At 40.8% G+C, this 20,684-nt stretch overlaps 3 protein-coding genes across 5 annotated transcripts; 1 reads left to right on the forward strand and 2 right to left on the reverse strand.

Moving 5' to 3' along the window:
- Nucleotides 1-59: 59 nt before the first annotated feature.
- Nucleotides 60-1,563, reverse strand: si:dkeyp-72e1.6 (transmembrane protein 238-like). The gene is made up of 2 exons (XM_042702882.1): nt 830-1,563; nt 60-542 (listed from the first exon to the last, which is right to left on the reverse strand). Exon 1 carries the CDS (start codon nt 1,414-1,416, stop codon nt 868-870), a length of 549 nt encoding a protein of 182 aa, XP_042558816.1. The 5' UTR covers nt 1,417-1,563; the 3' UTR covers nt 60-542; nt 830-867.
- A 495-nt stretch (nt 1,564-2,058) lies between these two features.
- mpv17l (MPV17 mitochondrial membrane protein like) lies at nt 2,059-5,548 on the reverse strand. Its single transcript, XM_031565519.2, has 4 exons — nt 4,292-5,548; nt 3,864-3,934; nt 3,546-3,575; nt 2,059-3,274 (listed from the first exon to the last, which is right to left on the reverse strand). Exons 1-4 carry the CDS (start codon nt 4,593-4,595, stop codon nt 3,089-3,091), a joined length of 591 nt encoding a protein of 196 aa, XP_031421379.1. The 5' UTR covers nt 4,596-5,548; the 3' UTR covers nt 2,059-3,088.
- A 282-nt stretch (nt 5,549-5,830) lies between these two features.
- On the forward strand, nt 5,831-20,187 carry pdxdc1 (pyridoxal-dependent decarboxylase domain containing 1). Of its 3 annotated transcripts, none has more exons than XM_031565500.2 (24): nt 5,831-6,151; nt 6,935-7,011; nt 7,742-7,810; nt 8,154-8,228; nt 9,873-10,022; nt 10,332-10,521; nt 10,780-10,848; nt 10,938-11,016; nt 11,108-11,192; nt 11,336-11,384; nt 11,529-11,630; nt 11,838-11,963; nt 12,083-12,133; nt 12,607-12,651; nt 14,144-14,204; nt 14,537-14,607; nt 14,879-14,984; nt 15,143-15,314; nt 16,456-16,577; nt 16,808-16,929; nt 17,294-17,386; nt 17,604-17,700; nt 17,987-18,079; nt 18,422-20,187. In XM_031565500.2, the coding sequence occupies exons 1-24, from the start codon at nt 6,131-6,133 to the stop codon at nt 18,649-18,651; spliced, it is 2,355 nt and encodes a 784-aa protein (XP_031421360.1). In that variant the 5' UTR covers nt 5,831-6,130; the 3' UTR covers nt 18,652-20,187. The 3 variants fall into 3 exon arrangements, with proteins under 3 accessions (XP_031421360.1, XP_031421356.1, XP_012682654.2); XM_031565496.2 differs by lacking the exon at nt 12,607-12,651 and adding an exon at nt 12,929-13,009; XM_012827200.3 differs by lacking the exon at nt 12,607-12,651 and having other exon boundaries at nt 5,832-6,151.
- The last annotated feature ends 497 nt before the right edge of the window (nt 20,188-20,684 follow it).

Genomic DNA, 20,684 nt, shown 5'->3' on the forward strand with positions numbered 1-20,684 from the left:
TTGCATAAATTATAATGTGGCAAAATAAGTACCATCATCAGTCAAACAAACAAAGAAGCTTCAGTGAAACATAAAAAACATTTTATTTGACAAATGTGAAATAAAAAATCATCCATCTGGACCTTCAAAATTTTGTTTCCTGACTGGAATATAAAACATTACAGCTCAGGTGGAGTTGAAGATAGTGAGAGCAAACAGAGATAAGCGGAAGCTACTTAGGGAAAATCCAGCCCGGTTGACCAAAGGTCGGTGAGGTGCCGGCGAAATATAGCCAATTGTTGTTGCGTCAGGTGGAAAGAAATCAGTCATTTTTTTATGGCACACAACTTCATCATCAACTGAAAAAGTCCTTATAAAATTATTCTGAAATCAATGACTTTCAAATCTTCCCACAGACTAAATTAACGGTACACAATTAAACATCATTCAGAAAAGGAAAAACAAGTGTTACAATCTTCTTGTAAACATCATAGAAAATTCAAGTGAAATGTAAGAAGTCATCTCCCTGAAGTAGAAGAGGCTGCTGATGGACCTTCTTCAATCTGTGGGGTTAAACAAGGAGGAAAGAGGTTAAATTGGTGTATGGCAGTCACAAATAAATAATATAATTTAGACTTAGGCTACTTAAAACAAATATATATTCTGAAGTGACACAACTTCATTCCCCTTTGTCCTCTGCCTTTATTGCTAATGTTGACTAATGATTAACAGAAGATAAGTCTCCTACGTTTCACTTTATGTCAAGTTTGTGACTAGGTTTGTGTGACTAAAGCTTAATTTATATTTACATACAGCTAAAATGAGCCTTCCAAGAAATGATATAAACTACCTTGTCTCATAACAGAGTAGGCTCATAACTTGAGGGCTTCATATGGCGGATGTTTCCGTTGTATTATGTGCCACAGGTACATCCCCTTCAATAGCTGCAGACACGGTGTGCACATTTTCTTGAGAACTCATTGGGATTGTCACTGGCACTTGCTGGGTGACTTGCAGAGTGGAGCGACCAGTTTTTGTCCTGGTGACCCCACTGTGGCCCTGAGCTGCACCTTTCCTCCTGAAGGACCGGCTTATTCCATTAGAGAGACGACTGGAGAATCGCCTCGCCACGCCTGCCAACCCTCTGCCCTTCTTCAACAAGCCAACGTCATCCTCCAGGTCCTCCGGTGCGACCTCAATGTTTCCAACGTACCAAAACATCCACCATATAAGGCTCATGAAAATAATGATCGCTCCCGCATAAATGAGAAAGTCGTAGAAAAATACGTCCAGAAACACACCAAGCAGAAGAATAATCAGACCAAATATGTCAAAGGAGACGGCAAGCCAAAATGCACAAGAACATCGTCCTAAACCCCGAAAAACAGGTTCCATGTCCAATGAGTTTGGGTTCGGTTTATTTCCTCCTCCGGCCATTCTTTTGAGCACTGTTATCCGTATGTTTTGTTAGGCAGCATTTCAAAAGAACCCGTTTTGTTACGGCGTGTAAACTGACACAGGTGAGGAAACTCACCGCTAGACACTTACCTGTCCCAGAACACAAAGGAGTGGCCGCGGAGAGTGGGAGTGCTGTCGTAATACCTGTGAACAGTGCCTGGGCTGAACGCTTGGCATACGGTTTTTTGATTGTGGTATAGTAATATTTCATTCATAAGCGCATTAAGGCCACCTTTGGGGTAATTTTTTTCTCCCGCACATGAGGGAGGGTTGTTTACTGAGTTTAAAGTCAGTTTAAGGTCTGAGAATTATTGTTGTTCACCATTAAACCTATACTATGCCAGCCTCTATGTCTTAACCTATACTACGTCAGCCAGAGAGAAAGAATGCTGGTCCTGATTTTGAAAAGATGACAAAAGGAATTGAATCAGGCTATCAAATAATAGGGCCTGAATGCCGGCTTATCTGTGATTGAGACCATCTTTTAAATAACAACCCATTGAGCAACAAACTTGTATTACACTACCTGTTACATACTAGCTGCAATGTGCTAACCTGAACTAAACTAAATACACCTCAAGAGATTCCAAGTATGAAGCTGTTTCAATAACAAAAATAGGGAACATTCACACTTTTCTTTTTTAATTCAGGATGACTTTTCACACAGCCCAGACAATTGGTGTTTCACTCTATTCTTATTCTGGTCCACTAGATAGTTATATTTTCACAAAAATAGTTTTTGAAAAACAAAAAGGCAAATTGTTACATCTATGCACCTGTATTACTTCTGTAGTGGTTGTTCTGCAACAAGAAAACAAAAGGAATTGCTTCAAAAATAAATATAATAAATAATAAATAAATGTTTCCTCAGTCAAAGGTCAGCTGTGGAGGACAGCCAAAAGCACACCAGACAATTTGGCCCATCCAAGATTAGCAAACGTGTCATCCAGTTAATCCACACAAATTAGTCAATTGAAGATCTGTGCTATCGAGTGTCCTTACCGGAAGATCACATACAATAACTTAGTTTCATGAAGTCATTCACTTCAAATCCAGCAACACATTCCATTGGAACAGTGATAAAATAATGGAGGCTTCTGGCCTCTGTGGATAAAGTCGGGCTGGTCTGTGAGGTTAGGTAAAAAAGCAGGTATTGTGTTCACGTAACCTGCCATTTCACGAGATCAACAAACATCAGAAAACACCACAAAATACGTCCTACAATGACTTGCTGATGACTATATGCTCCAACACAGACAAGGGATTTTACAGAGAACAAGATCAAGTGGATAAAACACTACGGACTGTTGACAAGCTCCTTTCATGGGGGTAAGGTGTTTGGGTAAATGGCAACATGTTGCTTTTGGGTTCATGTACATTTCAAGTATTGAGAACATGGAAACACTTGAACACTGATAGACTTGACCTTTAAACTGCTGAGTTGACAGTTGCAACAGATACAGAGATACATTACTTAAACCCACTAATGACATTCAAAAAACATAACAGTGAATACAAAATAATGTTTGACAGGTGAATGACTGGAGACCCTTAGTTAGGGGACAACACTGACAACAGGAACATAAGATTCTGAAGGTCTTTCAGGGAAGGCACAAGCTGAACGTTGGATTCGGACGTGCCTTTGGGGATGTCACTTCTCCTGGCTTGACTCACGAGCCTGAAGCCTCTTCGTTGGAGACAGCAGAACTGCCAAGGCAACAGTCGCTGTGCCGTCACCACTCTGTTGTGAGAAGCAGAGGAAGGTGGCCCAGGCAAATGCAGAACAGCCCATGAACGCAGTGCGGAGGTACAGCGGCATGAACACAAAGTTCAGGAACTAAAATGAGGAGAGAGGAAGTATGCGTGTGAGTTTGTGTGTGTTAAGAGAGACACAGGAGAGGAAGAAAGAGATAACACTGAAATGTAAACAAATGACAAACAAGAGCAACAAAAATTACAAAACAATACTAAATATTTTGCTGTGTGTAGAAAACTCAAACGTGTGGTTGTTTGCATATCCAGTAATATTTCTCACCAACAGCTGAAACAGTTATAGGAATAATGCAACTGTCATCATTGTGTGCAAGCAATCTAAAAATATAACCTACCTGCATAAATGGCCAATACATCAATCCAGTCTGGAGGAAAAAGAGAGGACAAAAAAAAATCAGTACAGCCAGTGAACATTCAATACTTCCGTGAGCATTGAGAAGGACTATAAGTGAATTTGGCTGAAGTGACCTCCACTAAAGGTATCTCGAAGTAATCAAAAGCTCAAGCTGCTCTTTTAGAAGTCATGACACACAAGATGACACATAGTATGGACATTCAGCTCAATGTATCCTGATACTAACCTCACTACTCATAATACATACATAATGACAGGTTAACCGTGACTGTGCTAACAGAGACATCTTTAACCTTACCTTGTAGGTATTGAAGAATTTCTCCCTCCAGTCCTCGAAAATGTCATCTTTGCCCTCTAAGAAGCTTACCCCTGTAAAGATGAGTGCATGAGACAGTTGACGGAAGTCTAGCGTAGGATCTCTGAGAGGCTAGCCTACTCACCGATATACCAGTCATATAATGTTAAATATAGCCTGCTACGTATTACAAGGATGTCAGCGCTGCGTAAGTTGTGTCAGAGACCAAGTTCAGTTTACAATGGCATTTCGCTGTCCTTCGAATAAGAAAAGATGACAAGCATGACGGGTAGCCATTTTATCCTTAGGATCAATTCTCAAGGTTATTTGTCAATACCTAAACGACCGTCAGTGGGACTAGCCTTAGCCTTTATATGCATAAAGTTAATTGGCAGGCTGGACGCTCAATATACTTAATCATGTTATCTTACCGGTGTAGAAGACACTTGTTGCAAGTGGTGATGCAAAACTTTGGTCCAGAAGCAGTTTGCGAAGAATCATGCCGGCAGATTTTCCCGGGAAACGATGCTCCAGCGCCCGCAACCAGAAGTAGTTGAAGTTTCCATGGAAACTGAAAGCTACAATTGCTACGTTCCTTGTGTGTTTCCAGTCTATTTCATCTCTGTGTGCGATACACTGATGTACAAAATCCCCACCAGCGAATAAACATCCATATAAAGAGACATTAGCAATCCATGGAAAGCACTTTGCCCGTTTTAAAAGAACCTTCCTCATGGTGGAAACTATTATTAGAAGTCGGCTGAAAGATTCACTGTGACAGGTGATAGAAGTCTGTTATCCAGTGGCACGGTAGGCTGCGCAAGGAGAGCCACAATGAGTTAGCCAAGAGCTTGGCTCATTACACTGTATTTCTGCCATCAATCATCGTCTAGATGTACGGTTGTGGGATTACACAACTTTGATGTTGGTTTGCCAGGTAATTGTTATCAACACAGGCTTACCACTTTCCAGAAGAAGAAAAAATATATTAATAGCACCACACTTTAAGAACTCTTCTTGAAAATTGAGTTCATCGTATAGCTTTGAAAGTCGGCTCCTAGCAACTCTATACGAGCACAGGCATACTAAAGCTGGAGTTAATTTGACAGGAAATATTTTAAAAGCCTTATTGTTAAGCAACAAACACGTAGAATTTTGTATTTAATTTAAATAGATTAAAATATTTTCAACCATCAAGTGATCTGTCATGATAAAACCTGCAAGAAATGTAGACATTTACCACCGGCATTTTCCGAAGGGATAGCAGGTACGCAACAAATCCTGCGGGTCAACTGCTAATCTGGCCGTATGGTTTCTCGTGACAATCTAAATCCTGCGCATTCGACTGCGCACGGCTCTGTAAATGTTTGAGTTTGACAGATATCAGGCTCGGGGCATAGACATATATGGCTCGGGGTGTATCCTTACTACAACGCGATCTTCGAAACTGCGTATGTGCGCAGCACTTTACGCGCATGAGTATGACAATCCTGTGTCCACGCAACAGCTGAGTATTTTCTAGTGGAGCGTGAAAAAAGGTTCCAAAGGGATTTAAACCTTGTTTGAAAAAAAAAAAAACACTGTTTCGAACACGTTCATTATCTAATCAAGACATCTTGAATCACTTGTCAAACCTCACAATTGCACCATATAGGCAATGCACACCATATATTGCAGTTTATCATAGGCCTGTCCTTAATTCACTGGAAATGATAATAGGTTTGAATCACAGGTTCAAGTGGTCATTTTTTATTTCGTGACATTGTAAAGTCTAGCCTTTGAACACGAACTTTTCCAGTATAAAAAAAAAAGTTTAAACATTTTATACAGTTTGATTAGCCTATATTATAAAAGGCTAGGCTGAGCAATTCCATCCAACACTTCTAGGTCGAAGCTTTCATGTCACGTGAGATGTGCGCCTCAAGCATCATTTTCTGCCGTGAACTGACACACACACTGCTCAGAAATCAGGTCCCCCCAGATCACCGTTTACAAGTCATTCTAGATAGAACGCCAACTGCCGACTCCATGTCAGTGTTGTTTCGTGCAGTTACGGGAGCGAGAGCGCAGACATACGTCAGCGCTGCCAGCGTGGAATACGACGCAGTTACCATCCAGGAAGTAAACTCACTGCTGCTCAGCGAAAGGACAGTGAAGAAAAACTAAGGTATCCAAGATAATTGGCGAAGTGGTTAATTTGGAAGCGTCTATCGGTCTTCACTGCAGGCCTCACTGACAGTAACAGTCCCTGTTCGCTGGTTTCGAAAAGCATGGAGCAGCCCCTTGAAAACGTAAGTATAGTAGTCTATAGGCTGTCATTTTATCCGGCTGCTGCTGCTGTCAAGGCAAGGTTGTTGTCATTCCTTGGAGGTAGTGCAGGGCGAACGGGAATTCCCTGCCGATCACAGTGTTTTCTTGCGGTAATTCATGTTAATTGGACTATTGTTACATTGAAATCCCTTCCCTTGTTACTCGTAAGTAGCTTGGCATGTTTATGCTAACTGGAAACCATAATTCAAACATACCGTAGCTAGCAATAGCCCCATCTGATGACGTATGGTATGGGTATCGGCCAGCGGTTTCGTGCCAGTGCTGATGTGTGTTTTAACATTAGGTCTGGTGATCTTAGATCTTTTTTAGCTAATAGCTTGCCAGTATCTCGGGTTTTTCTGCTGCCTCTCACGTGGACAATGGTTAGATAAAATATAGCTTGTATTTTTTAAAGGAATTATTTATCGAGTCTAACATAAATGTCAGTGTCATGTGACACCTCGTATGAACCCAGATTCCTGTGTTAAACGGGTGTTTTGTCAGCACACACTCCACACCCAAACTGTATTGTAGATTCACACTGAAGATGGAATAGGATATCATTCAGGATCCAGGGCAGTGGCTAAAGAGGGAATGATTAACCCACCTGAAACCACACTCTGGAGGAAAAACCTTTACTATTTTCCATTTTACTCACCGACTGTTCCCTTGAAAATCCAATGCATCTGTTTAAATCAATGTAATACCTGTGACTCTGAAGGTGCTTTGAGTTGGGAAAATTCTTATGTAGACTCTCTTCCTAGATAACGGTCGACCCCATGCTAGCAGAGATGGGGCGAAATCTAAACGATGCCATGAAGATTCTTGAAAATGGTCAAAAGTAAGTTATAGACCAGTCTTGTGTTTCAGACGTGCACCATTGCTTCTCCAGCAGGATTGCTAATACATTAACTTGAGTGGTGGTATCAGTGGTGCCATAATATCAGTCATATCAGCATCTTTATCAGTGCAAAGACCTTAGGTGCTTGACCCAAACCACCCCACCCACCCATTTACACACACAGACTGTCAGAGTGTGTGTCAGCTGACATTTCTCTATTGACATACAGTACCAGTCAAAAGTTTAGACACACCTTCTAATTTTTTGAGAAGTTTTTTCTTTACTTTTATTATTTTCTACATTGTAGATAACACTTTTTTTGTTTAGTACATAATTCCATATGTAGTCTTTTGTAGTTGAAATTTCTTCAGTATTAATCTACAATGTGGAAAATAATAAAAGTAAGGAAAAAACTTCTCAAAAAAATGAGAAGGTGTGTCCAAACTTTTGACTGGTACTGTACAACACCCATAGTGTTCACATCCTAGATTTGAATTTCAATATCACATGACTTTATTCTGGCTTCAGTCAGACAGTTATGTCATACTGTGTCTGTCAGCAGCTTTAGTCATGTCTCTGTTCTACATGTTAAGCGTTAAGTGTCTCGATCAGCAATGTATGTGGTCTGCTTGTTTTATCTGAATGTGGTGGTGCAGGGAAGGAGATGTATTTATAAAAGTATTTTTTTTTTGTTAGGAATTGAGCATGTTCTGGTATGGTGTTTTCACAGGGAGGTAGAACAAGACTCAGGCCAACGGCGACTCAGCTGGAGAGATTTCCCAGGACCACTGCAGGGAGAGTAAGGGTTTGATCATTTGGTTATGCCATTTATGAGTCTGTCACACTGAAAATCAAAAGCAACAACTCTTGGTGTAAAATAAATGAAAACAAGTTCACTCAGAAAGGACTGAACTTAGAAAGGACTGAATTATTTGTGTTGAGACCCTGCTTACAGAACACAGACAGAGAGCGGTACTGGGTTTCTTATTGGTTGATCAATTACACCATTAATAACTGTAATCTTTGTAAAAAGTTACACATTTAACTGCAAAAATGATTCATACCTGTTACAAAGGTGCTTTTTGATGGATATAAAATCAGACTCTCATATTCCTCTCTTGTGGATTTTTTTCCATGTCCAGAGGTCAGGATGTTGCCAGTATTCTCCAGCTGGTGCAGAATCTAATGCATGATGATGAAGACAAGCAGGGTCATCGGTAACTTTCCTTTCATCAAAATGAACATCTATATCTGAATCACACAGTGTTGCTGCTGACTGGTTTGGGAGATCATTTCATTCAGCACTGATTCAAATAGCTTGCAGATGGTTTGGATTTCTTAGGTCAGAGCCATGAAAGACACATGCAAGAAACATGTCATTGTCACCTACAGCTCTCAAATTTTCAGTGATTATCAAGACCATACAGACGTGGACAAAATTGTTGGTACCCTTCCGTTAAAGGAAGAAAAAGCCACAATGGTCACTGAAATAACTTGAAACTGACTAAATTAATAATAAATAAAAATGTACTGACAATTAACTAATGAAAATCAAACATTGCTTTTGAATTGTGGTTCAACAGAATAATTAAAAAAAAATAAACGAATTCAAATGGCCTGGACAAAAATGATGGTACCCCTAGAAAAGATTTTAAATAATTTGACCATAGGGACATGTTAAACTAAGGTGTGTCCTCTAATTAGCATTACAGGCTTCTTCAAACTTGTAATCAGTCAGTCTGCCTATTTAAAGGGTGAAAAGTAGTCACTGTGATGTTTGTTATCATGGTGTGTACCACACTGAACATGGACCACAGAAAGCTAAGGACAGAGTTGTCTCAGGAGATTAGAAAGAACATTATAGACAAGCATGTTAAAGGTAAAGGCTATAAGACCATCTCCAAGCAGCTTGATATTCCTGTGACAACAGTTGCACATACAGTATTATTCAGAAGTTTAAGGTCCAGGGGACTGTAGCCAACCTCCCTGGACGTGGCTGCAAAAGGAAAATTGATGACAAATTGAAGAGACGGATAATACGAATGGTAACCAAAGAGCCCAGAACAACTTCCAAAGAGATTAGAGGTGAACTCCAAGATCAAGGGACATCAGTGCCAGATCGCACCATCAGTCGCTGTTTGAGCCAATGTCGACCGAGGAGGACACCACTGTTGAAAGCAAATCATATAAAAGCAAAACTGGAATTTGCCAAAATGCATATTGACAAGCCACAGGGCTTCTGGGAGAATGTCCTTTGGACAGATGAGACAAAACTGGAGCTTGTCAGTTTCAAATTATTTCAGTGACAATTGTGGGTTTTTCCTTCTTTAAATGAAGGGTACCAACAATTTTGTCCACGTCTGTACATCCTCTTTGAGAGTACTTATCCTCATTCATACTTAAGGCTACAATCTTTTAAAGGCAATGTCATAGTCCTCCAGCATGTTAAACAGTGTGCCTTGTGGAGACAATTATCTGTTTCCACAAGGATTACCAGAACAGTTTAGTCACAACATATGCTAGCCTTAAAATTATATGTTCTTGATGTTCTTGAGTTACACTGAGGCCTTCTCCAAAGGCCTTCTGCATAAGATGAACTGGGTAACAAGCTGTGGCAAAGGAATTGGGGTCATTTCACTTTAGCAGTAATTTGACACTCATCCTGCTAACCTGTGTCTAAATGCAACCTTCTTCCAAATAACATACAGTCATGTCATGTCATGTCAGTCACCATCCTCAGCACCCACGCTGGCCTGCAAGTTTTTTTTAAATGTTTTATTAAAACAGGAATCCCATGTACTCACACTTCGTTTTGATCCTTCTGGTCCCCTAACTCCCCACTGGTCTGTGTCCCACCACAGCAGGATGCAGTACGTGGGAGAGCAGGGTCACATGGCCCTGTTGGGGCACAGCCTGGCCGCCTACATCTCAGTCCTAGACCGCGACCGACTCCGGAAGTTGACCACACGAATCCTGTCCGACACCACCCTCTGGCTCTGCAGGCTATTCAGGTTAATCAGCAAGTAATATTATTCTCTCAGAAGTGGTAGTGCATTAAAGCCCCCCACTTACGGGCTACATTGCCCGAGGGGACACAGGTTCAAGTCTGGCCTGATGTCATTTCCCAATCCTCTCCCCACCTCTTCTCCGCCTCGCTTCCTGTCATAACTTCAACTGTCCTATCCAAATAAAGGCATAAAAAGCCAAAAAATAAATGGTTAAAAAAAAAAGAAAAAAAAAAAAAGAAGAAGTGGTAGTGCATGTTAAAACAGCACGTGTGTGTACTGTATCCAGTCATCTAAGTGACCATGTCTTGGCAGGTATGAGAATGGCACTGCATATTACCATGAGGATGACCGTGAGGGTCTGGTGAAGGTGTGTCGCCTGGTGATAAACGCTCAGTATGAAGAATATTCCACAGAGGGCTTCACGGTCCTCAGCTCCAAACAGCCGGTCATCTATCAGAGCGCCGCCTGCAGACCAGGGCTGGGACAGCACCTTTGCAGCCAGGTATGAATAAAGATCTCTGTTTTTCATTTCATTATCCATTATTTGTATGGACGGACGAAGATTCGGTTCAGTTAAAATGCCAAGCATGTGCTTTGACCTGGCATCTTCCAAAAGGTGCAAGGTTTGATGCATTTTAGTGAGTTGTGTACCACGTTTGCCTTATTGTTGAGTTCTACAGAAACGGTGCTTCACAGGTTGTTAATGTTAAAAATGTTAACCTCTTGTCGTCAACCCTGTTTTTTTATCTTCTCTTGTCAGCTTGGTCTGCCTCTCTCCAGCCTTTGCACTGTACCCTGCAACACCATGTTTGGATCCCAGCACCAAATAGTGAGAAGCCTTTTTTTCTTCTTTCCGGTGGAAAGTCCACAGATGTTTGAGATAAACCTGTGAATACATCAACCTTTATTTGATTCTAGGATGTGGCCTTGTTGGACAAGCTTATCAAAGACGATGTGGACACAGGGAAGTTCCCTCTGCTGTTGATAGCCAACGCAGGTCAGAGTTGTGTTCTTTTGTTATGTCCAGACAGGATCGTACAGACACATCTCTGCACGGACTATCTGACGTCCTCTGTTTGTGTGTTCAGGAACTCCTGGGGCGGGACACACAGATAAACTGAGCCGGCTGAAAGAGCTTTGTGTCCAGTACAACATATGGCTTCATGTTGAGGGGTGAGTGAAACGTAGAAGTGGTCTATAAGAGACAGGTGGACAATACTGTCAGGCGTTTTCCTTAATGTTGAAGGGCAGTGTACATGGTTTGAATATGTGCTGTGGTGTGTTTTTCATGCGGTGCTTATCTTTTTGTCTTCCAGGGTCAATCTGGCGATGCTGGCTTTGGGTCATGTCGCATCTCCAGTCATGGTGTGTTCAAGGACTTTTTTTGTGGTGGTTGTCAGTACTTTAAAACCTGATTGTAATGTTTCTTTATCTCTCTTTTTCTTGTTGTGTTAGTGTGTGGGTATCCTCATATGCTCCAATGTCATTTTGATCTCCCCCTGTCTCTAGGCAGCCACCAAGAGTGACAGTATGACCCTGACTTTAGGTCCATGGCTTGGGCTGCCTGCTGTGCCGGCTGTCACACTTTATAGACATGAAGACCCAGCTCTGGTGAGCACACCACATTAAAATGTATTTTTCGCTGAGTCATCACAATGATAAACCACTTTGTCTGCATTTCTCAGTGTAGCCTTTTGTCAACTTTTTCCATTTTAGTTTTGCATTTAGATCACGATGGCTTTAATGCTATTTTTGTAAACTAACGCTCCCCCTTTTGTTTGACCTCCATGCCATGTGGGGGTGCTGTGCCACTTGCAGTCTCTAGCTGCGGGACTGACCTCTAGCCAGCCAGTGGAGAAGCTCCGATCCCTGCCCCTCTGGCTGTCCCTGCAGTACTTGGGGCATGATGGGATAGTGGAGAGGATTAAGACTGCCACACAGCTCGTAAGTACCCGCCTGGCAGAGTTTAACTAGGACATGACGGTCTGGAAAACACAGCCAGAACATGATGCTCTTGAACGGCAGACTCCTGAGCTTTGCCAACCACTTGTGTGTTTCCGCAGAGTCAACAGCTGCTGGAGCATCTCAAGACACTCGCCTCCATTAAGACCTCAGTAAGTGATTGCAATGAAGTTGTTTATTATTTACTTCCTGTTTATGATGTGCTTTTGTAATGCTCTGTGATGAATGCTGTGTTTTTTAGATGGATTATTTCTTCATAATTGGTTTTAATTAACTGGTTGTTGGTCTGATTTTTTAATTGATTTGTAAGTCAGGTTAAAAATAACATTACGTATGTAAAGTAATCTTACATGAAAACACTTAAGAAAGTACATAAGAAATGTTTGTAATATCTGCAGATAGAAAACATAACATTCACTTAATAAGTTAATAATCATCTTAAAGTGCACCATATTTACTTTACTAAATATTAAACATTTTACATTCCATCCATAACTTATGGGATAGCTTGACCTTGCATAGTGTAACCTCAGCCTCTCTAAGATGAGATATATAATCTCTATCACTGTAATCTGTTGGCTACACATTGGAAAACACAGATGTTTTTATATTGTCCCACAATCAGGATGTCCTTGATGTTGAGGTGTCTCTCCTCGATGCCTTGACCATGGTAAAATTGCAATGATCTGTTAGACTCTTGTGTTCGAGCCTTACACTAAAGCAAGGGGTTGGAAGTCTTGTCTGCGAAGGGCCAACATGCCTACAGGATTTGTGCCCAGCCGGTCAGTAGCACACCTGATCGCCCTTACCGCATTCCCTTAGTTGTATCAGGTGTGTTCTGCTTGGTAGAAATGGAAACCTGCTTCCATGCTGGCCCTTTGTGGATAGGGTCGCCAACCCCCTGCCCTAACATACTGTAGTGAGAACATGGGTGCCTTGGGTTTCAGACTGTGGTGTCTCACTCACGGCTCCCCCTGCTGGCTGGGAGTTCTCTCCGGGATGTCCTGGGCTCTCTCATTCTGTCCATTGTAGGTGGGACCAACCCTTTTACCAGCGTCACCCCTCTCTTCCCTCCCTCCACTTATTTTCCCATCCCTTCGTTCCACAGCTCCCTCCCTCACCATATCCACTCATTCACTGATAGTCAAACTGAAAGGGGGATCGGGGCACTCCATCTTTTTTTTGTTTGTTTTGTCGTCCCCGTTGGCTCGATGTGCGTTCACAGGCATGTTGCTAGCCGTATCATCTGGACAATGCCACCTTCACAGAGACTGATGACTGCCTGAGTCATCATGGATGGACCTCACTGTGTTTGAAATGGGCTGGCAGCCGCAGTAGGCTGAATACCACAAAGTGAAATTCCCTTGACGACCCCCTTAACACCCAGGGCATTTTTTTTAATTGGCCCTTTGTGAGAGATGGAGCATAGTCCTGTTCAAGGATGGTGTTTTTTGGCTCAATATTAACACATTCCTCTGAGGGAGATAACACATAGCTAAAGGCTATCCTTGGTGTTGACATAAGGGTCAAATAGAATACCGGGAAGAGAATGTCTTTGGGTTTTTTCTTTTGGTGTTAGATTTATCCCTAAAGCTTTGTTCCTCTCTTATAACACATTCTTGTTTAATGATACATTCAGCACCAGTAATGCAGGTGAGTGTTCTGGTCATTGGTCCCTGAGTTACCATTGCTTTATCAAACCTTAAAAAACTTCCTCACTGAAGTAGACCTTCAACTTGAGTGTAAAAAACACAGGAATGTCCATTGTGCATGAAAGTCATGGGCATTATCTTTGTCAGTCGTGTATTACTGTGAGCAAGCAAACACCAGCATGCGTTAGGTCCTCTCCTGGCTCTCAGTGTTAAGCAGAGAACTCCGTTTCCAACAGGCTCTTTGTTGCATGAGATCAAGTCAAGCTGGCACTCAAGGGTGGCCATGCAGACGTGTTTGACCAGTCAAACAAGCACAGCCTGCAATCTCAACAAAAGCATCTCCATGACATAGCTTGAGGCATTTCTAACAAACCCCAGTCTCACAAACTCACACGGCAATGCTGACAGTTTGTCTCTTTCTCTCATGAAAATCAACAAGTGCATACTATTTCCAGTGTGCAGATTTGTATTCTCAGGTGTTAAGTTTCGCCCCTCTCACATGTCTGTCAGGTGGAGGATGAGCTGAACTCTCCAGTGGTGGTGTTCAGGTTCTCTCAGGACACCAGTGCGGGTGAGGCCCTCTGCTGGGCATTCTGCAGGCATTACACTGTCTGCAAATCATATTTACTGACAGCCAGACAGTGATTCATCGATTTATCAGTGTTCCCACGGAAGGGAGCCAAAAATACTTTTCAAGTGTTGAAGTTATGAACCATGTTAAAACATTTTAACACTACATGTTTTGAAATTGTCTTTGCAATTACTCATGCTTGGTTATCAAAAGCAGATTTTTGTATTGCCAATATAGTTTACAATATAGTTTGCACTGTAGTCAATTAAATTAGGGCATTTTTCTTTTTCGTCTATACATGTTACTCCGTTGCTTTCTATCCTGCTATGAAGCATCCAGTGGTGGATCTGTGGAGGGCTATTTCCCTGGGGAGAAAGAAGTGCTGGATGCTCTCAACAGATGGGTATGATTCATAATGAAAAATTCTATATCACTGGTCTACCTAAAGATGTAAAAAATAGGGTGTGGTAAAAACTAGAACGTTCAAGAGTTCTTTAGATTGTCTTCAACCTTTGAGGTTCTAGCTGAAATTCTGTATTAGGGGTTCTTCAAAGGGTTCTTTCAAACAAAACAAGATCCCTGGAAGATTTCTGAAACTATTTCTATGGGTTTTATGGGAGAATAGCCTGGTAGAGGTCCACATAGCAGTTATTATATTGTTGTTTTCTGTACAGCTTGGAGAGCAGTTGGCACAGCTGGTGCCGTCCAGTGGGGTAGATGTGGTGGAGTTGGAAGAAGAGGGCACCTGTGTCCGCTTCAACCCACTCATGACTGCCGCAGGTACGGACATGTTGGAGGCAGACTGTGAACCAAAACCTGAAAGAAAGCTGATTCGGTTGTGAATGTTTTTAAGAAAAAAGATCAGTGATAAACTCTACACTTCTTTGTAATAGCCTAAAAAAATTGCCTAAATGTTAATGTCATTTTAACCCTTTTAGTGCTGGGGACGCAAGAGTCTGACATCAAGGCTCTGGTGGAAAAGTTGACAGACATGGTGCCTCTTCTGAGCAGCACACTGCGCTTCAGGCAGGACTTCAGGGAGGAGGTCTACCACCACAACGCCCTCACCTACATAGAGGACCTCAGCTGGCCGGGCCTGGGGGTCATAAGGTAAGAGGTCAAGGGTCATGGAGAGAAAAGGTCAGTGGTGTTGTGTTCAGTAACAACACCACCTACAGCCCTATCTACATGACTTGTTCATGGACACACCCATGGGCACACATGCATTTTAAAGGTGCAGAGTGTAGGATTTAGGGGCCTCCATTAGGAGAAATGGAATACAGTATTCATAGTTATGTTTTTATTAGTTTATAATCAACTGGATCAGCTTAGAATTAGCCCCTTTTCTAAGTTTGAGAACCCAAATTTTGACATATTTATTTGTTAAGCATAAGAAAAAGCAAGGCAGCGTGAATCCTCATTGTCAAAGAAGCGAAAACATGAAGAAAAATTTTATTGAATTACATTTTTCAGAGTGACACCGAAGTTGCCTGTTTTCTGGTGGACAGGCAGTTAAACCTACCAATCTAAATTCAATTTGTTGTTTGATTGCTTTAGCCAGAACGTGGCCATGGGCATAGTTACCAGCACAAGTACCTTTTTCTCATGTCCATGTTGAAAAATATCTAATTGCTACCAGGATTGTAATTTTACATTTTTGCACCAAAACTAGAATTTAGCTTTGTTATTTGGACCCAAAAGACCTGGTGACGTAACAGAGATCAGCCCACAACTGCTGAAAATTATTACCAATAACAGTGTAACATTAAACAAAAAAGCTTTGGAGCTCATGTCAGGTCAACAACTAACATAGACAAGCTTCACAATTTACAGTCCATGGAAGCTATAACCTAAATAACTAAATACAATTTCTAAATATCTATCTAAAGTAACCTCATCACTTGACATATAATAGCTACTCATTGTGATCATAGACATAGATTACATCATTTTGGAGCTAGCTACTGGCAGACTACACTACACAGACACCAGACATTCTTCTAATCCACACATTTGGAAAGGGAGGGGTATTCAGCTGGATACAATCTGCAACTTCACCACTAGATGCCACTAAATCCTACACAGTGCACCTTTGAAGCCTATAAAGCAGCATAAAGCAGTTTTGCTACATAAGTACAAAATATATTAAATCTTCTAAAATATATATTAAAATTACACGTGAATAAAAAATCCTATTCAGTAAGTTGTAATCAGATCTTGTAGTGACCCTGTGGATGGTTTATGTACCCAGATATGAACCTAGATGTGAGCAAGATGATGATGACAGTAAGAGGAAACAGGATGTGGAGAAGATCAACGAAGACTTGCTGAAAAAACTGAAGGAGTTAGATGCAGACATCTGCTTCTCCACTGGTAAGTGAACACACAACACATGCTTCTGCGATAATCGTACACTCTCTTAGAGCATAGTGTGACCCATACAACTGCTTTTTTGGTGTCACACAAAAGGTCCTAATTTCTTCCCTGGGTTTGCTGGTGTGCATGAAACCGTCCAACAAACATCTATGTAAACTGCTTTCATAGATCGCCTGGTGTCAGCGGGTTTGCACACTTGATATGTAATCCTTTCTTACATCACCCAGGTCCTGAGTTTGCCACCGAGACAAACTGTATATATGTTGGGTTGGCGACTGAGGATCTTGATGTGGCAGAGTTGTTGGAAACCATTGCTGCAAGTGGGAGGGACCTTGAAGAAAATGGCAAGGTAGTGCTAACTCAGTTTGATTATAACTGTACACATCAATAGATTTTGTAAATCAATGTAGGTTAGTTGTTTTTTGTATTTAACAACTAGTCCTTAAATAATATTCTGTATCAATTTTTATATTTTGAAAAACAATATATTTTACAGGATACATTTTGGTACATGAAAGGACAATACAAGCTAATATAAATACAACTGTTGTTTTCATAAAGGCTAATGCTTACATTAACAACTCTTTCATAACAGTCTTTTTGTGATATAATGTTATATCCGCCAAAATATTACACAGTATGATACATATGACCCCAACATGATACCAAGTGGTAATCTTATAACAAAATTAATAATCCTTTTGTTGTTCTAGTTGCTAGAGAATATGACGGAGGTGGTGCGGAAAGGCATCCTGGAGGCAGAGTTACAAATACTGAAAGCTAATGAAGAAAAACTCATGGAGGAGGTGTGTGTTTGTGTGTGTGTGTATATATTTGTGTGTGTGTTTGGTGGATTAAGGAATACATATGTTTGTGTTTGCTATACATGCACTGTGTGTGTGTGTTTGTGTCTGTGATAGTGTACTACAAACGAACAGAATATAAAGACTAAGCAGATAATAAGTCTTGTTCCTGTGTTTGTCTCTTCCCTCGCTGTCTCTATGGTCCTTTGCCCATCCTTAGGGAGTCCTGAGGCAGATTCCCCTGGTAGGCTCTGTGCTCAACTGGTTCTCTCCCTCTCAGAATTCCATCAAAGGCCAAACCTTCAGTTTAGTTGCAGGTACTGATCAGCATTAGGTCTTAATCCACAACACTCGACAACAAGGCATCTTTGCTTTTTTCCTGAGATTTTCCTTTTCGTGGTTTTTACATTGAGACAATGTTTGTGACGGATGACTATCCACCATGATGGGTTAGAGTGGTTAAAAATGCTTAAAATATCTGATTCTCTCCAGAATTCCGACCCAAGTAACTCAGTTATCTCCAGATTCTGTATGATGTTTGTAGTGTCTTGGGAATGCGGATGTTGTGGCTCCTCACAGACTCTTCTATCTCTTCCTCCAAAGGTTCCCTGGACACCACAGAATCCACTTACTCTATGAAAACTCAGACGGGGGCCACACCTGACACCCCCACCTCTACCGCTAAACGCCTGCCCGGTACAGCATGTCACCTCTCCTCTTTCAATCACACTGATATGTTCAATAGTTTGACATACTTCAGATTTTTAAATATCCTCTCTCCTCATTTTCTTTTGAGGTAAAATGCCTTGTAGAATTTATTATTCGTTCATTCATGAACTCAACCGGCTAAAGAATATGGTAGTGTGGCTTGATTTACTTACTGTACTTACTGAACTTTTTCCAACTTTAAAGGACTTCAAATTTGTCCAATCTGGCAAAAGAGGACCGTCATGATGTTGGTTGATGGGATTGTCCACATCCTGGTAGAGCTGCCTATATGCTTCTTGTACTAATTCTTTCCTGGTCTTCTATCCACAGGGCAAAAGTTGTTCAGGCGGTCGGCAGCCGGCTCCGACACCTCCAGTGAAACTAGTTCAGTGGGTCAAGTGGAGGAGGTACCTCGAGAAACTACCCCACTGCCCCCTGCCTCAGAGGAAGGGGTAACAGAACCTCCCCAGGAAGAACTCGCCTCCTCCGATCCTTCCCCTCCTGAAATCCAACGTCAGCCTGATGGACAGGAGTCAGAGGAGGTCGACACCATGAGATAAAACATTTTAAAATGGAGAAAAAAAATGTTTTGTAGGTCCCTTTGGACCCACAAACAGAGAAGTAGAAGTAGTGTAGACAGAGATCAGCACCTTAATACCTGGAGCCAAATTGACATCAACCCATCTTGCTGATATGCAAACAAACAAATTGAACAGATATGAGATTTCAATGCTACACTGTAAATATAAATGCATACAATTATATTCACTCCACTGTTTGTGGTCTTAGCTAGAAGGACACATTTTAGGAAGAGATCTAAAAAAAATTCTGTCTGTGATTTATAGATGTTCAGAAAACACAAAGATATAACGCCATAGACTCCTGATCACTCTCGAGACGGGCATGGCCCTTGATGTCTCTATACATGAAGCCCATACTCACACTCCCGTCCCTTCATCTCAGGTGCCTGAGAATTTTCTGTTATGACATGTATAGGTTCATTGTATACATAACCAAAGGGCTATTGTGGCCTTACCTTCATAATCAAAGACTTGTATGCATTTTTCATGTTTCTACTGTCTACTCTAATTACTGCATAGGCTTTACTGTACATTAAATAGATACGGTGATGAGACTAATGCTTCGAGACTAATGCAGATATTTTTAACAAAAGAAAGAGAAAATAGCCTTATTGCACTAGTTTGTACAGAATGTCTTAATTTAATCAGGATGTTTTAATTATTTATTTATTGTTATACAAAATTTGCTAAATTCAGGAGAAAAAAAAATAATACACAACTTTTTTTGTTATAAAATAGTAGTTATCCATAGAGGATGTTATGTAATGATAGCATCCAGTCAACACTCGTGTTTTCCACAGACTTGTGATTGTGATACAACGCTCACTGTGAAGTCAAATTATATTAGTGTATTTTTATAATGATATGTTTGTGAATGCCATGTTTGAGTGAGTTAGAGTACAAAGACCAACATTATTCAACAGTTCTTCACTCCATCATATTGTCGGTCATTTTCTAAGCTATTCATCGAAACTGACACTAGATCCCCAAATGGTATACAGTTACATTTTGATGTCATTCATGTGACAACCTTTACTTTTCAAGTTGTAACGTTCATTGAAGGAACAGTGAATTAATTCACGGTAATATATTCTGACCAGCTGTTTTTTTTTTCAATAATTTTCTCACATAATCCAACAGATTAATTGTTTGTCACCAAGTCCATTCTTTCATGTTACCTAACTCATCTTTTTTATGTTATACTTTTCTCTCTGGTGCAATAAATAACTGGGACTTACCTGTAGAAGGATAAAATGACTTGAATATATATTGGGGGACTTTGGTTTTTTAATACATTATATGACAACCTTATCTTTTTCTCTTTTTTTTTTACTTAAGAGTATCCTGTCATTAATTGATGTATAATAATATTGAAAATTATTTGATTATTTATCTTTTATGCTTTAAGATACTGTATGAAACCGTACCATACCTGCTGATCCACTATGAAATTTGCTTGAATTTTATTTGAATCATCTGTCCAATCAAATGTATTAAAATGCAGAATTACATCTACTGGTATGATTGGACTGAATTCTTTACAGCTCTCTGGGCGAGCCTATGATAGAGCTCAAGCTTGACTCTTAAGCAGCACACATGTTGTTGTGTAGTAACCTATTGAAAACTGACCTTTAAAACATGTAACCCCTTTTGAAAAGTCATGCCCCTAATTGTTTCCATTTTGTCAACTGATTTTTGTGACGACTGTGGATAGCCCTGTTTGGGCCCCTTGTTTGCTACAGTGATTCGTTTGGAAAAAAGGGGGGTGGGGGGGGGGGACTGTAAAGGAATGTCCTTGTTACCCCTGACTACAATTACTTCATTTGAAACGTTCATCCCCCCGTGATGGATAAAGGTAAGGGACCTTTGATTTTCAAGGAAACTATGAAATTGCATTCTAAATTGAAGTCTGTGTAAGGGCCATGCCCAAACGTTTCTCGTGGGGCTCTTCATGTGTTGAATGTTCAGTTAAAAAGAGTCAGATATGACTGCATGGAGAGGGGTCATGCATA

This window comes from Clupea harengus, chromosome 1, assembly GCF_900700415.2.
Source record: "Clupea harengus chromosome 1, Ch_v2.0.2, whole genome shotgun sequence".
In the NCBI taxonomy this organism is placed as follows: domain Eukaryota; kingdom Metazoa; phylum Chordata; class Actinopteri; order Clupeiformes; family Clupeidae; genus Clupea; species Clupea harengus.

Coding starts and splice junctions, on each gene's coding strand:
- si:dkeyp-72e1.6 (XM_042702882.1), bottom strand. CDS start 1,416: ATGGCCGGAGGAGGAAATAAACCGAACCCAAACTCATTGGACATGGAA.
- mpv17l (XM_031565519.2), bottom strand. CDS start 4,595: ATGAGGAAGGTTCTTTTAAAACGGGCAAAGTGCTTTCCATGGATTGCT. Junction 3,935..4,291: donor AACAAGTGTCTTCTACACCG/GTAAGATAACAT, acceptor TCATCTTTACAG/GGGTAAGCTTCTTAGAGGGC. Junction 3,275..3,545: donor TGTATTGGCCATTTATGCAG/GTAGGTTATATT, acceptor TCCTCATTTTAG/TTCCTGAACTTTGTGTTCAT.
- pdxdc1 (XM_031565496.2), top strand. CDS start 6,131: ATGGAGCAGCCCCTTGAAAAC. Junction 15,315..16,455: donor CCGGGCCTGGGGGTCATAAG/GTAAGAGGTCAA, acceptor TTATGTACCCAG/ATATGAACCTAGATGTGAGC. Junction 17,701..17,986: donor AACCTTCAGTTTAGTTGCAG/GTACTGATCAGC, acceptor CTTCCTCCAAAG/GTTCCCTGGACACCACAGAA.